This window comes from Geotrypetes seraphini, chromosome 7, assembly GCF_902459505.1.
Source record: "Geotrypetes seraphini chromosome 7, aGeoSer1.1, whole genome shotgun sequence".
In the NCBI taxonomy this organism is placed as follows: Eukaryota; Metazoa; Chordata; class Amphibia; order Gymnophiona; family Dermophiidae; genus Geotrypetes; species Geotrypetes seraphini.
In genome coordinates this window covers 28131123-28143309 of record NC_047090.1, presented here as the reverse complement: position 1 = coordinate 28143309, position 12187 = coordinate 28131123, and the positions used below count along the sequence as shown (strand labels likewise).

At 46.0% G+C, this 12187-nt stretch overlaps 1 protein-coding gene across 1 annotated transcript in view; it reads right to left on the bottom strand.

Annotated features, from left to right (window-relative positions):
- Positions 1 to 2000: 2000 nt before the first annotated feature.
- LTA4H (leukotriene A4 hydrolase) overlaps positions 2001 to 12187 on the bottom strand; it is a 107033-nt gene continuing 96846 nt past the window's right edge. Inside the window, exons 17-19 of the mRNA XM_033951999.1 lie at positions 4933 to 5015; positions 4459 to 4563; positions 2001 to 2413 (exon numbers count right to left, since the gene is read on the bottom strand). Coding sequence (XP_033807890.1) covers positions 2275 to 2413; positions 4459 to 4563; positions 4933 to 5015 — 327 coding nt within the window. The 3' untranslated portion in view covers positions 2001 to 2274. The remainder of the gene's footprint in view (positions 2414 to 4458; positions 4564 to 4932; positions 5016 to 12187) is intronic.

The following is a 12187-nucleotide window of genomic DNA, read 5'->3' as shown; positions in this document are numbered from 1 at the left end:
AACCCCTTTGCAGTGGGAGGGATGCCCACTCTCTTCCGCTGCCACCATCATGCTCCCAACTGATTAAACCCCCCCCCCCCCCACCATCCCTGAGGCTCTGATTGGCCCAGACACCTAAGGTCCCTCTAATAAGACCTCATTTGCATGCGCTTTTTTTTTTTTATGACTTGCCTTTTTGAAATCATTACAGTAGTGGCTGCGAAAACAGCACATTGGATTTTACCGCAAACATTTGAGAATCTTCCCCCCCTCTCCCAAGTCAGACTGTTTATGGGAACCTCCGGATAATGCCGATTTATGAACCTGCAGCTCAGTGGGGTGAAAGTCCATTCCCTCCTGTTATTTCTAGTCTTTGCTGCTGCTTCTTTTTTTTTTTTTTCTGAACAGAGTTCAGGTACAAAACTTAGCCTACTAGGGTTGGAGAAAGCATCTGCATATAATAAACGCAACTTGCTTTGTTTGTACCAACATTGAGATTAATCCACATTGAGATTAAAAGTGGCTTTAGTTGTATTAATTGCAAAAATGGGATGGAGGGAAGGGGGAAGGGGATGGAGCGAGAAGGGAAGAGGAGAGAGGGGGGTGAGTGATAATGAGGGATTATGGTTTATAATATAAAATGATTGAAGGTATGATAACATTAATTGATAATATGAATTATATGGAATGGAATTTTTAAATATGTGAATTTATTTGTAAGGAATATTTTTATATATTATCTGAATGTATTTTCTTTTGTTCCTTCAATAAAAATGTTTAAATATAATGGTAACAATCATTACTACAGTCCCTATGGTCTCTAGGCCTCTTGGGGATCCCGAGCAGACTGTGAAATATTGCAGGAAACGGGAAGTCTGGGCATCCAAATAGCAGATGCAATTCAATGGGGACAAATGCAAAGTGATGCACAATGAGAATAACCCAAATCATAGGGCTCCTTTTACTAAGATGTGCTAGCGGTTTTAGCAAGCGCTACAATATCGCACACGCTAACGCCTTCATAGAGCTTGCATTAGTATTTTTCATTTAGCGCGTGCTAAAAATGCTAGCGCACCTTAGTAAAAGGAGCCCATAGTTACCAAAAAGCTGGGGTCGACCTTAGGGAGCGTCATTGTTGACAATATGCTGAAACCTTCTGCTCAATGGGCAGCGGTGGCCAAAAAAGAAAGCAAACAAGATGCTAGGAATTATTAAAGGGATAGTAGACAAAAGTAAGAATGCTATAATGCCTTTTTATCAATCCACGGTGCAGCTTCACCTTGAGTATTGCATTCAATTCTGGTCACCTTATCTCAAAAAAGGTATAGCGGAACTAGAAAAGGTTCGAAGAAGAGTGACCAAGATGACACCTGCAGGCATAAGGGCTATTGGTATGGTGTACAGTTGGATCCAGTAGGTTTTGGGTGGGTTCTGGAGGGCTCACCACACAATAAGGGGTTATGGTGAGATGTGTACCTGGGACCTTTTATATGAAGTTCACTGCAGTGCCCCCTTGAGGTTCCCCACTGCCCTGCCGGGATATCCGTGTGGCCAGTCTACTGCAAATGCTAGCCCCTTCTACATCCCAAAGGCCCGTTTTGCACAGTTTTCTTCTGGATGCCTTTTTTAAATAATAGTTCACAAAGAAAGACGCACATCTGAAAAAAAATCCAAGATAGGCATTTTGCAGTTTTGAAAATGGGCACGTTTGGAACTGGAGTTTTGTGCGTCTTTCACAAAAAAAAAAAGTCTAAACTCAAGATTTTTAGACGTTGTATGGAAAATGCCCCTCCACATTTAAAAACACACTCAAGCAAGCAATAGGCTTTTAAGCAAAACAAATATTCTTTAGACCAGAGCTCAGGCACTTTGGGGGCTGAAGAGGAGAGTGGCGGAACGGATTTCAGTGCCTCTGTATAGCTCATTTGTTCAAATTTTCACAAGCACCAAACTCTTGTACAGAAACCCAATGAGAGGGCAGGAGTAGCCTAGCAAGCGATGTCAGAAAAAAGGACAATTCATCAGCTTACACATTTTTAGTTTTATTACGACCTTAAATAATTAAAATGTGCTGCCAATATAGTCTGTAGGGTGTAACTAGTTGCTATGATGATTGTAAACAGAGGCAATACAAAAAGTCCTTCATAATGTTATTTCCAAAAAAAAAAATGTATCATTACAAACCCCCTGAATTCAGCATTTAGATAGATTAATTAGATTTCAATCTGTGGAAGGCCTTGGCGATACAAAAATCTGATTGCTACAAGGTCAGGTTAAATCTTCAGTGCCATTGACTTAGAAGGCAGTGTTTTGGGCTGGATCCACATTCAGGTCTTTGCCCACCAGCATGGCGGATACAGGATGCATGAAAGGTCTGTGGCGCAGGAAGGTGTGGATGGTTTCCTCCCGAGCTGCGTCAAAATTGTACAGCTCCCTGCAAGGGAAAACAGTTTGTAAAGATACATTGCAAGTTAATGAAGACCGACTATCACCTTGTCTAAAAAAGTATAAAGGGATCAAAAGCTTCACTTTCAGGCAGGTGTTCTACACAGTTCTCGGGACACACCCAGCCAATCTGGTTTTCAGGACACCCAAAATGAATATGCATCAGAGAGAATACTGCAGTAAGGAAGCATTACATAAAACTTTCAGTTTGTTTTGTGGATTCTTACAAAGGTCTCAAAATAAGCTGTAGTATCCCAACCATACTTATGGGCTCAGCAGCTGGAAGAATATTATGCACTCTTACCAGCAGATGGAGACAGAGAACAACTGAGCTTCAACCTAACCTATAAGTGGGTTGCGCAGTCCCTTGGAAGTCAAGTCACTGAATAACCAAGCAGATGTCCCTCCATGGGCAAGGAATGAAAGCCAAACATTTCTCAAAAAAAAAAAACCTCAAGGCTCCTGAGCTACTACTGCTGCCTGACCTGTACGCAACACATCAAGTGGTCACTTATGTAGTCAGGGATGCCCTATGGAGGGTTGTCCTGACTTCTGGAATTGACCAGATGTTACAAAGAGATTACTTTAAAGCTACCAAGAAACAGAGACGCTACCAAGGAACAGAGACTTAGATGGGAGGAAGGGAATGTGCAAAAAGAAAAATGAAGCTCATGGAAAGGGGTGGAGGAAATCAGAGGAACAGAAGCTGGGCAATGCATGAACAGGAAAAAAAGTAACAGTTCAATGAGATGTTGGAACAGACATAAAAGTGACAAGATGGAATATTAAGAATAAAGTACAACATGGAACTCTCTAGTCAAACCAAATGCAATGAACTACAGTAGACTCTCAGTTCACTGGTATCCATGGGGATTGGAAGATGCTGGATAAGTATAATTTCTGGATGCTTGAGAGTTACTATTAAAATTAGGCCTAACTACCATGTATAATATAAACTGAAATTTTAGGCCCCAAAAATGGGGGTCTCGGTTAATATTCGAGTCCCCCTGAAGACTACTGTCACTTCTGTCCTCTCACTCCAACCCCCCATCTGAGGTCACTGTCGCTGCTACCCTCCACTGCAACCCCCCATCCGAGGTCATTGTCGCTGCTACCCTCCACTGCAACCCCCCCAAGGCCACTGTCACTGCTACCTTCCACCGCAACCCCCCGAAGCCACCAGCATTATCTTCCACTGCAACCCCCGAGGCCACCGGCGCTGCTCTCCTCCCTTCACGTCCAAGATGATTGGCGCTGCTGACCACCTCCTCCCCCCTGCTGACTGACACTGCCTGCCATCAATGTTCAGTGCTGGGCCACTGCACTTGCCCAAGGCCTTCTGGCTCCTGTCCTCTCTGAGATTCTCATGAGTGGAATGGAGGGTAGCAGCAACGGTGGCCTGGGGGGGATTTGCAGTGAAGGGTAGCAGCATAAGAGGCCTCAGGGAGAGAGTTTGGAGTAGAGGGTAGCAGTGAAGGTGGTCTCAGGGAGGGGTGGGGGAGGGAGGGATTTTTTTTGCCAGTTGGTTGAGTGCCAGTTAACTGGGATTCTACTGTATTTTCATATAACATTGTTATATTCACATAAAATTTCAATATATTTTCTATAACCTTAACATAATGCTGTACAAATGGCAGCTTTTCCTCTGGGAACCCTCATATACTGGACATCTGGGTTGTCCAACATATTCTGTGGCCTATAGATTCTTGCTTTGTCGTAGAAGATATCCAAGTAGATGGCATCGAGAAACTGTGCATGGGTCTTCTTACCAGTCTACTCTCCATCACCAAGCTACAAACTCTTCTCCCTCCCAACTAGATACTCCCATACCCCAGATAATATACCTTGCCTCTAGTTAGGGAAGGAGGAGCATTTTATACATGAGGATATACCATATTTTGAGAAGGAAACTACTCCTCCCTCCAAGGATGTGAAATTATAATTAAAAAAAAAAAAATACTGCTCTGAAACACAACATTTAAATAAAACGGATATTTATCCTTTAAAATATACAACCTTGGACCATTCTCTTACCTAAAGAGAGGGCGGGTGAATTTCAGCCGGCCTTGCTCTGTGGCCATTTTCAGGGCGAGAGGGATGGCAGCGTCCCACCTGGACCGGATACAGAGCCGGAGCCACCTGAAAGACAACATCAGCTCATAAGCCCCCCTTCCTCCGCCATAAACCCGTCCCGCTTTTTTTCATTTTAAAAAGGATTCCTGTCCGAGGAAGATTTGTTGCACCACAGATGCTTCACCTTTGCCTTCAGCAGCTTTTCAGGAACAATTCAACCTGTGTTGAGGTGACAGCAGATCTCACCCTGCTTGGTGGTTAATTCAAACCAAGAGCCTGGTATTACCAATCCCTCTGGTACTTTTTTGTTTTTTAACCTTTTCTAAAAATTGCACTATATAGGCAGTTTAGGGCCAGAAATTAGGCTAAGATTTTTTTTTTTCCAAATTGTACATAAAATCCATCTTTCCACAGAGATTTCAGGAGGGAATATACCTGGCCCGGATTTCAGAATTTTTTATGGCGTTGAAGTTGTAAACATCTTGCATTCGTTTCACATGGCTCACAGGAAGTGGTTCCTAAACCAAAAAGAGAAACAGATAAATAATCCTCAGACCTCGGAAAGAAGGAAGAGCATACCCCCCTTCCTTCTGTATCGTACCTCTCTCATATTATAAATTGTATTTCTCCCCCTATCCCTCAGGCCTCATTTAAGACTGTTGTTGTCTAAATTATGTCCCCCACGCCCCGCCCAAGATTTCATCTGTTAATGACTCTGTACACCGCTTGGACACTTAAGCGGTATGTCAAATTTTAAAGAAAACTTGGATATAGCAGGCAATGCAGAAAAGAATTAACTAGGCACTGAAATTCCTGGAGCGGAAGTGGATCAAAATTATGAGCTGCAAGAGGAAGCAGAAGTGGCGTCACAGACTCACCTAGGACGGTGGTGGGGAGGTCAGTATCAGAGACTCATCTGGCATTTGATTCCACTTGCCCTGTGAATCCTGCTCTATCCCAAGCTCTATGGGCTGGATGCACAAAGCTCTGATGCCACAGTACAAAATAATGATGTGGGAGCGTTTTTTTCTTTTACTGGTGATGCTCAGCACAATAGTATGTAAATTATATGCACGCTATTTGTGCAGAGAATCACTGATAAGGGGGAGGGGGGGAACTGTGCCTGACAAGTTGATTTCCCTGCCCTGGAATGATTGGTGGCTTTGGGGGAGATCAACCAGCAAGGAGAGACCCCCCCCTAAACAAAACCCTGGTGGTCTAAATGGGCTGTCCTGCTAGCTCCCCCCATGCCTTAGGTGCCTGAGCCAATCAGGGCCTTAGGCCCTGCCAGTGAATCCCAGGATGCACCAGGAAGGGGAAGACGGTCATTTTAAAAAGGCAGACGCTGACAGGAAGGAATGGGCATCTTTCCTGTCCAACTTTTCAACAAAAAGATATGGGGGAGGGCGGGGATTTCATGGCGAGAAGGACCGGCGGCAGGAGGGTTGGAGGCAGGAAGGAGTGGGCATCCCTTCTGCTGATCTGCAATTTAAAGGTAGGGCAGTTCAGTCTCACTGCAGTTCCACACGATCTTGGGCAAGTCACTTAACCCCTAAGGCAACAAAGATGGAAAGTGAGGTAATAAACTTGTCTCGCAACAAAACAGGTCCTCACTCTGTAGGAAAATTCTTCCAGAACTCAAACTTCTTTAACAAGAATCCAGGAATCCAGACAGACACATACGGTAGTTCTTAATCTTTATCTTTATTTGTATTTAAACATTATATGCCCCAACATTAGGGCCATAATGTTAGGGCATACAATGTTTAAATACAAATAAAGATAAAGATTAAGAACTACCGTATGTGTCTGTCTGGATTCCTGGATTCTTGTTAAAGAAGAAGTTTGAGTTCTGGAAGAATTTTCCTACAGAGTGAGGACCTGTTTTATTGTGAGACAAGTCACTTAACCCTCAAGGACAAACTCAGGGAGCCGATAAAGCAACCTTACATTAGAGTCAAGTGCTGACACTTAGGCCTTGATTCTATCAAAGGCACTTACCGACCTAGGCGCCTAACTTAATTTTTTTTTAGATTGGCTTAATTGATGCTGATTGAAAGCGCCATTAAAAGCTGATTAAAAAATAATTTAAAAAAATTAATTAGCCGGTAGGCGCCTACACCGAAAAGTAAGCATGGTTAAGGCAGAGTTTGGAAGTGGACTGAGTTAAGTGCCTGTAGGTGTCTATGTTAAGTGCCGGTATATTAGGCCAAGAAAACCCTGGCTTAATATACTGGTACATAATATTATGACATCCAGGTCGATTTATGTGCTGCTAGGCATGATTGTATAAAGCAGTGTATCGCATACTGTGTGCTGCGGCCAGATTCTGGGTGTGCTGAGACTCCGTCGAGGAGGAGAGGCCACCTACAGAGCTTGCCTCTTGCCGCGGCAAGTCCTGTTGGCAGTCAGCCGGTGCCTTTCCTCCTCGCCGGCGTCTCTCTTCCTGCAGCAGCTTCCCCCCTCCTCCCACTGGCATAATAATTGCAGGCTCAGATCCCTGTGTGGAGGGCCTCCGCACATGCATGGACACTGACATGACGACATCATACATGTGCATGATGTCATCGCGTCGACGTCCATGCGTTTCCGGATGCCCTCCAGCGGCGGCCCCAATTTTACTGTGCTGCGGCTTTAAAAAGGTTTGCGGGACACCCCCCTTTTGTCTCTTTTTATTCTTGTTTGGAACCCCCAAGCGGTGGGTTTGCAACCGTATGCTGACCTCCTTGGGCTTTCCTAGATCTGTGGTTTTGTTTGCACTTCGGGACTCAGGTTTTGCTGTCGCTGGGTGGGGATGATGGTTTGGCAAGATTTTGGCTCATAGATAATTGTTTGCGGATATGTCTTTTCTGTATTTAAACTTTGCAGCTTCTATATCACTGTATATTGTGCGTTACAAGGGGGGGAGGGGACCAGGTTTCTCTTGCTTCATCGCGGTGATTTCATTTTCATGCTTTTCATTCAGAGGAGAGCGACGCGTCTGATAAAGGGGATGGAAAATCTGTCATACGCTGAGAGATTAGAGAAATTGGGTCTCTTTTCCCTGGAGAAGAGGAGACTTAGAGGGGATATGATAGAGACTTACAAGACCATGAAAGGCATAGAGAGAGTAGAGAGGGACAGAAAGAGAGACAGAAAGGGTGACAAAGAGAAATAGAGAGAGAGAGAAAGAAAGAGGGAGAGAGAGCGAGATAGAGATAGAGAAAGATTGGAGAAACTGGGTCTCTTTTCCCTGGAGAAGAGGAGACTTAGAGGGGATATGATAGAGACTTACAAGATCATGAACGGCATAGAGAGAGTAGAGAGGGACAGATTCTTCAAACTTTCGAATAATAAAAGAACAAGAGGGCATTCGGAAAAGTTGAAAGGGGACAGATTCAAAATGAATGCTAGGAAGTTCTTCTTTACCCAACGAGTGGTGAACAACTGGAATGCGCTTCCAGAGGACGTAATAGGGCAGAGTACGGTACTGGGGTTTAAGAAAGGATTGGACAATTTCCTACTGGAAAAGGTGATAGAGGGGTATAGATAGAGGATTACTGCACAGGTCCTGGACCTGTTGGGCCGCCGCGTGAGCGGACTGCTGGACACGATGGACCTTGTGTCTGACCCAGCAGAGGCATTTCTTATATTCATTACTCTACAAAGGGGTGGGGGAGTGGGGGGAAATCGGGGTTGATGTTTGGTAAAGAGTAGACAGGATAAGAACACAAGAATAGCGGGGGAAGTGACGTCATCACGGAATATGGCCGCTTAATCTTAGAGCTCTGTCGGGGCTCGCGGCTGCAAGTTTAAGAATTGCTTCCAGAGGTGGTTTGAGCGCAAGCTTTTTGGTGCCCGAGCTCGCCGAATGTATGGCGAGTCGGAAGAAATTAGAGAAATTTCATTTCCCTGGCGCAACGAGAGTGAACACCCGATCACACGTTCCTGGCTCCCCGGCGGCGCTATTCAAGATGGCGGAGCCGAACACGCCGCGGCAGACAGTGTCCCCTCAGGCCAACTCTGAATCGAACGATCGTCCGATGGAAGGGAAGATCGAGCTGTGGTTTAAGGAGTTGAAAGCAGAGATGGTAGGGATGAGGGCAGACATGAAGACTGCGCTGGGAGAGATTCGGGCAGAAGTGGGAGACCTGAGCGGCAGAGTCCTTGGTGCTGAAGCGCGATTGAGCCACGTGGAGGGCCTGGCGGAGGAACGATCGGCTGCTGTGGACACAGTAGTGGCACAACTGGATGACTTAAAAAGGCAGGTCGAGGACTTGGAGAATCGCTCAAGGCGAAATAACCTGCGTTTTAAGGGGGTGCCAGACTTGGATCGATATAAGGATGCCAGTGAAGTGGTGTCAGACTTTTGCAAAGCCCTCCTTGCTGAGGAATCTCAGGTGATGCCAAATGTGATAGACTTACAGAGGGCTCACAGAAGCCTGGGGCCAGACGAGAGGTCCTGGCAACCGTGACATTATAGCCTGCTTTGGGGACTTTCAATTGAAGGAAAAAGTTTTACAGGCTGCACGTCGTCGCCCTGAATTTGTGTGGCAGGGGTTGAAAGTGGGGGTCTATCAGGATCTGGCCCTTGCTACACTCCAGAAACGTAGATCGTTTAGGGAAGTCACTCAGATACTGCGAGCTGAAGGCTACTGCTACAGATGGCTCTTTCCTTTTGGATTACATTTCACTATCAATGGGGCTCACAGGAAAGTGGAAAATGTGGCTGACGCATGGATGGCGATGAAGGACCTTGGATGTCGGATGCAGCATGACACCCCTGCACGAGACATATCGGGAACAGTATCGGAGATCAGAGCTGGTGTCTCTCAGAACATTACTGAGGACAGCCAACCTTCTACCTCAGTTACCTGATCCGGTATTCCAGAGGGAAGCATGACCTCAGTATCTTTGGACTACAGCTGAAAGAGACTTTGTAATTTTGTTGGTTGAAAATGACTTGTTTGTTCCCTAGGGAATGGTTATTCTGCTTGTTCTGTGTGCTTGCTTTAGGTTGAGGGGCTGGTTATTTAATTATACAGGCTTGGAAGGAGTGCTGGCTTGCGTGTGTGTTTTATATGTATGCTTGAGGAATAGGGGGGGATGGAAGGGGAGGGAAAGCAATAATAGGTGTTTATAATGGGCCTTTCCAGTATGACTCATTTTCTCCGTATGGCTGATTCGAAACTTGGAGAATCGGCTAATTGGAGGGGGGGGAGGGGGGAGGGGGGGTGTTGTTTGTATGGGGTCTAGCGGGCGGCGGAGCTTGGGTGTGGGGAGATCCCCAGGGAAGGATCCGGAGTTGATCATAGGCTCCTGGAATGTAAATGGGCTCAATAGCCCGGGTAAAAGGAGTATAGTTTTCAGAGACCTCCAGCGTATGAAGTGGGACATATGTCTCTTGCAAGAAACGCACTTGAGACCTAGGGATGTATCTTTGCTTCAAAGACCACAGTTTGATATGCTCTGGACCCATCAAGGGGAGGGGGCCACAAAAAGGGCAGGAGGATTGGCTATTTTGGCACGCAAGGGACTGGGATTACAGGTGGAACATGTCTATAGGGACAGAGAGGGAAGGTGTCTAGCGGTGAAAGGTTTGCTTCAAGGTCGCCCTCTGACTATTATTAACCTCTATGGTCCTAATGCGGGACAAGCAACATACTATCGGAATTGAAGGGGCTCTACACACCTTTATGCAAGGAGCGGTATATTTGGGAGGCGACTTTAATGTCCCTCCAGACCCGACTGTAGATCACTCAGGGGGAGGGCGTAAATCAACGAGAAAATCAGCCGCTGCATTTCGCGATCTGATGGGTTCGCTCGGCTTAGTTGATGGCTGGCGGCTACTTCATGGGGCTCAGAGATCATATACCTTTTATTCCCATGCACAGAATACCTATACTAGATTAGATGGGATATGGATTCATAGGAATCAAGCAGGGGGGCTGCGAGTAGCGGAGATAGAACCGATGCATGTCTCAGATCATGCACCGGTGTGGATATCTTGCACTGGTATGTTAGATCCGGGGGGAGGTACATATTGGAGGCTTAATGAATCCCTGCTGAGTTCCCCCCAGGTGGTCACGGCGGTGGAAGACACTATGAGAGAATACTTGGAGATGAATGACAATGGGGAGGTTATCAGACGCCATTCTGTGGGATGCCCTGAAAGCAGTAATCCGGGGAGAGCTTATTAAGTGGGGGGCTAGATTTAAAAAACAGAGAGCCGGACCTTTCTTCAACTAAGAACCCGATTGACTCAGCTGGAGTTGCACCACCAGAACACGAGAGACCCCCAGACTCTGGTTCAACTACAAAGAGTCCGGGATGAATTGTATCAGCTCCAGGTAGAGGACACAGAGCGTATGCGTGAGAGATTTCGTCTCAATATTTATGAGCATAGCAATAAGGCTAGTGCTCAGCTGGCTAGATATATCCGTATCAAACAAAATCGATTAAATATCGCTTGTATTAAGGGAAACTCAGGGGGGGATCTACGAGTTACGGACTCTGCTATTCAACGTGAGTTCCGGGACTTCTATTCTGGGCTTTATGGACAGCCGGGGCCGTTAGCTGCTGGAATGCAGACTGGATTTCTGGACTCACTACAAATACCTAAGCTGGCAGAGGCGGATCAGGAGTATTTAAGAGAACAGATACAACTCTCTGAGATCTTGGGGGTGATTGAGGGGTTGAAGAATGGTAAATCTCCAGGGTTGGATGGGTATACTAGTCGTTATTATAAACAATTCTCGGCACAATTGGGGCCCCTTTTGGTCCGGGTGGCTAACGGAATTTCTACTGGTGGCAGGTTGCCGGCTACGATGGGTGAGGCTGGGGTGGTTATATTGCCCAAACCGGGTAGAGATCCTTTATTATGTGGGTCATATCGGCCCATATCATTGTTGAACTTAGATGCAAAAATTTTGGCTAAGGTCCTGGCCCAGCGTTTGGGGAGGGTATTGCCTTCCCTGATCCATCAAGATCAAGCGGGGTTTATACAACGGAGACAGGTGAGCGATAATATTAGGAGAACCCTTAATTTACTCTGGGAAGCGAGTACTGGTAGGGAAAAGGTGGTTTTGATCTCGGTTGATGCCGAGAAGGCATTCGATCGGGTTCTCTGGGCATTTCTATGGGATGTCATGGATAGGATGGGATTAGGGGGATTATTTGGAGATTGGGTCCGGGCTCTGTATGTTGCTCCGCGGGCATGCTTGCGGATTAACCAAACTTACACTGACTTTTTTCCCATCTTTCGGGGAACTCGGCAGGGATGCCCCCTTTCGCCATTGTTGTTTGCAGTGTATCTTGAGCCCCTTGCATTGGCCATTAGACATCATCTATCGCTAGTTGGGGTCGTTAGTGGGGGAGTGGATCACCGAATAGCGATGTTTGCGGATGATATTTTACTATACGTGGGACAACCTGAGAAATCTATACCCCACTTACTGCAGCTATTTGACACCTATGGACAGATCTCCGGGTTTAAAATAAACTTAGCTAAAACGGAAATCTTGAATCTGACCTTGACACAGGGGGAGGTGGATGGGTTGAGGGGGACTTTTCCCTTTAAATGGGCTAGTCATGGGATTAAATACTTGGGCATTTTTATTCCATCGGATATTGGGAGGATATATGAGAAAAATTACCTGCCTATTTATAACCGTATAAGGGCTGATTTGCAACGCTGGAATGGCCTGTGGTT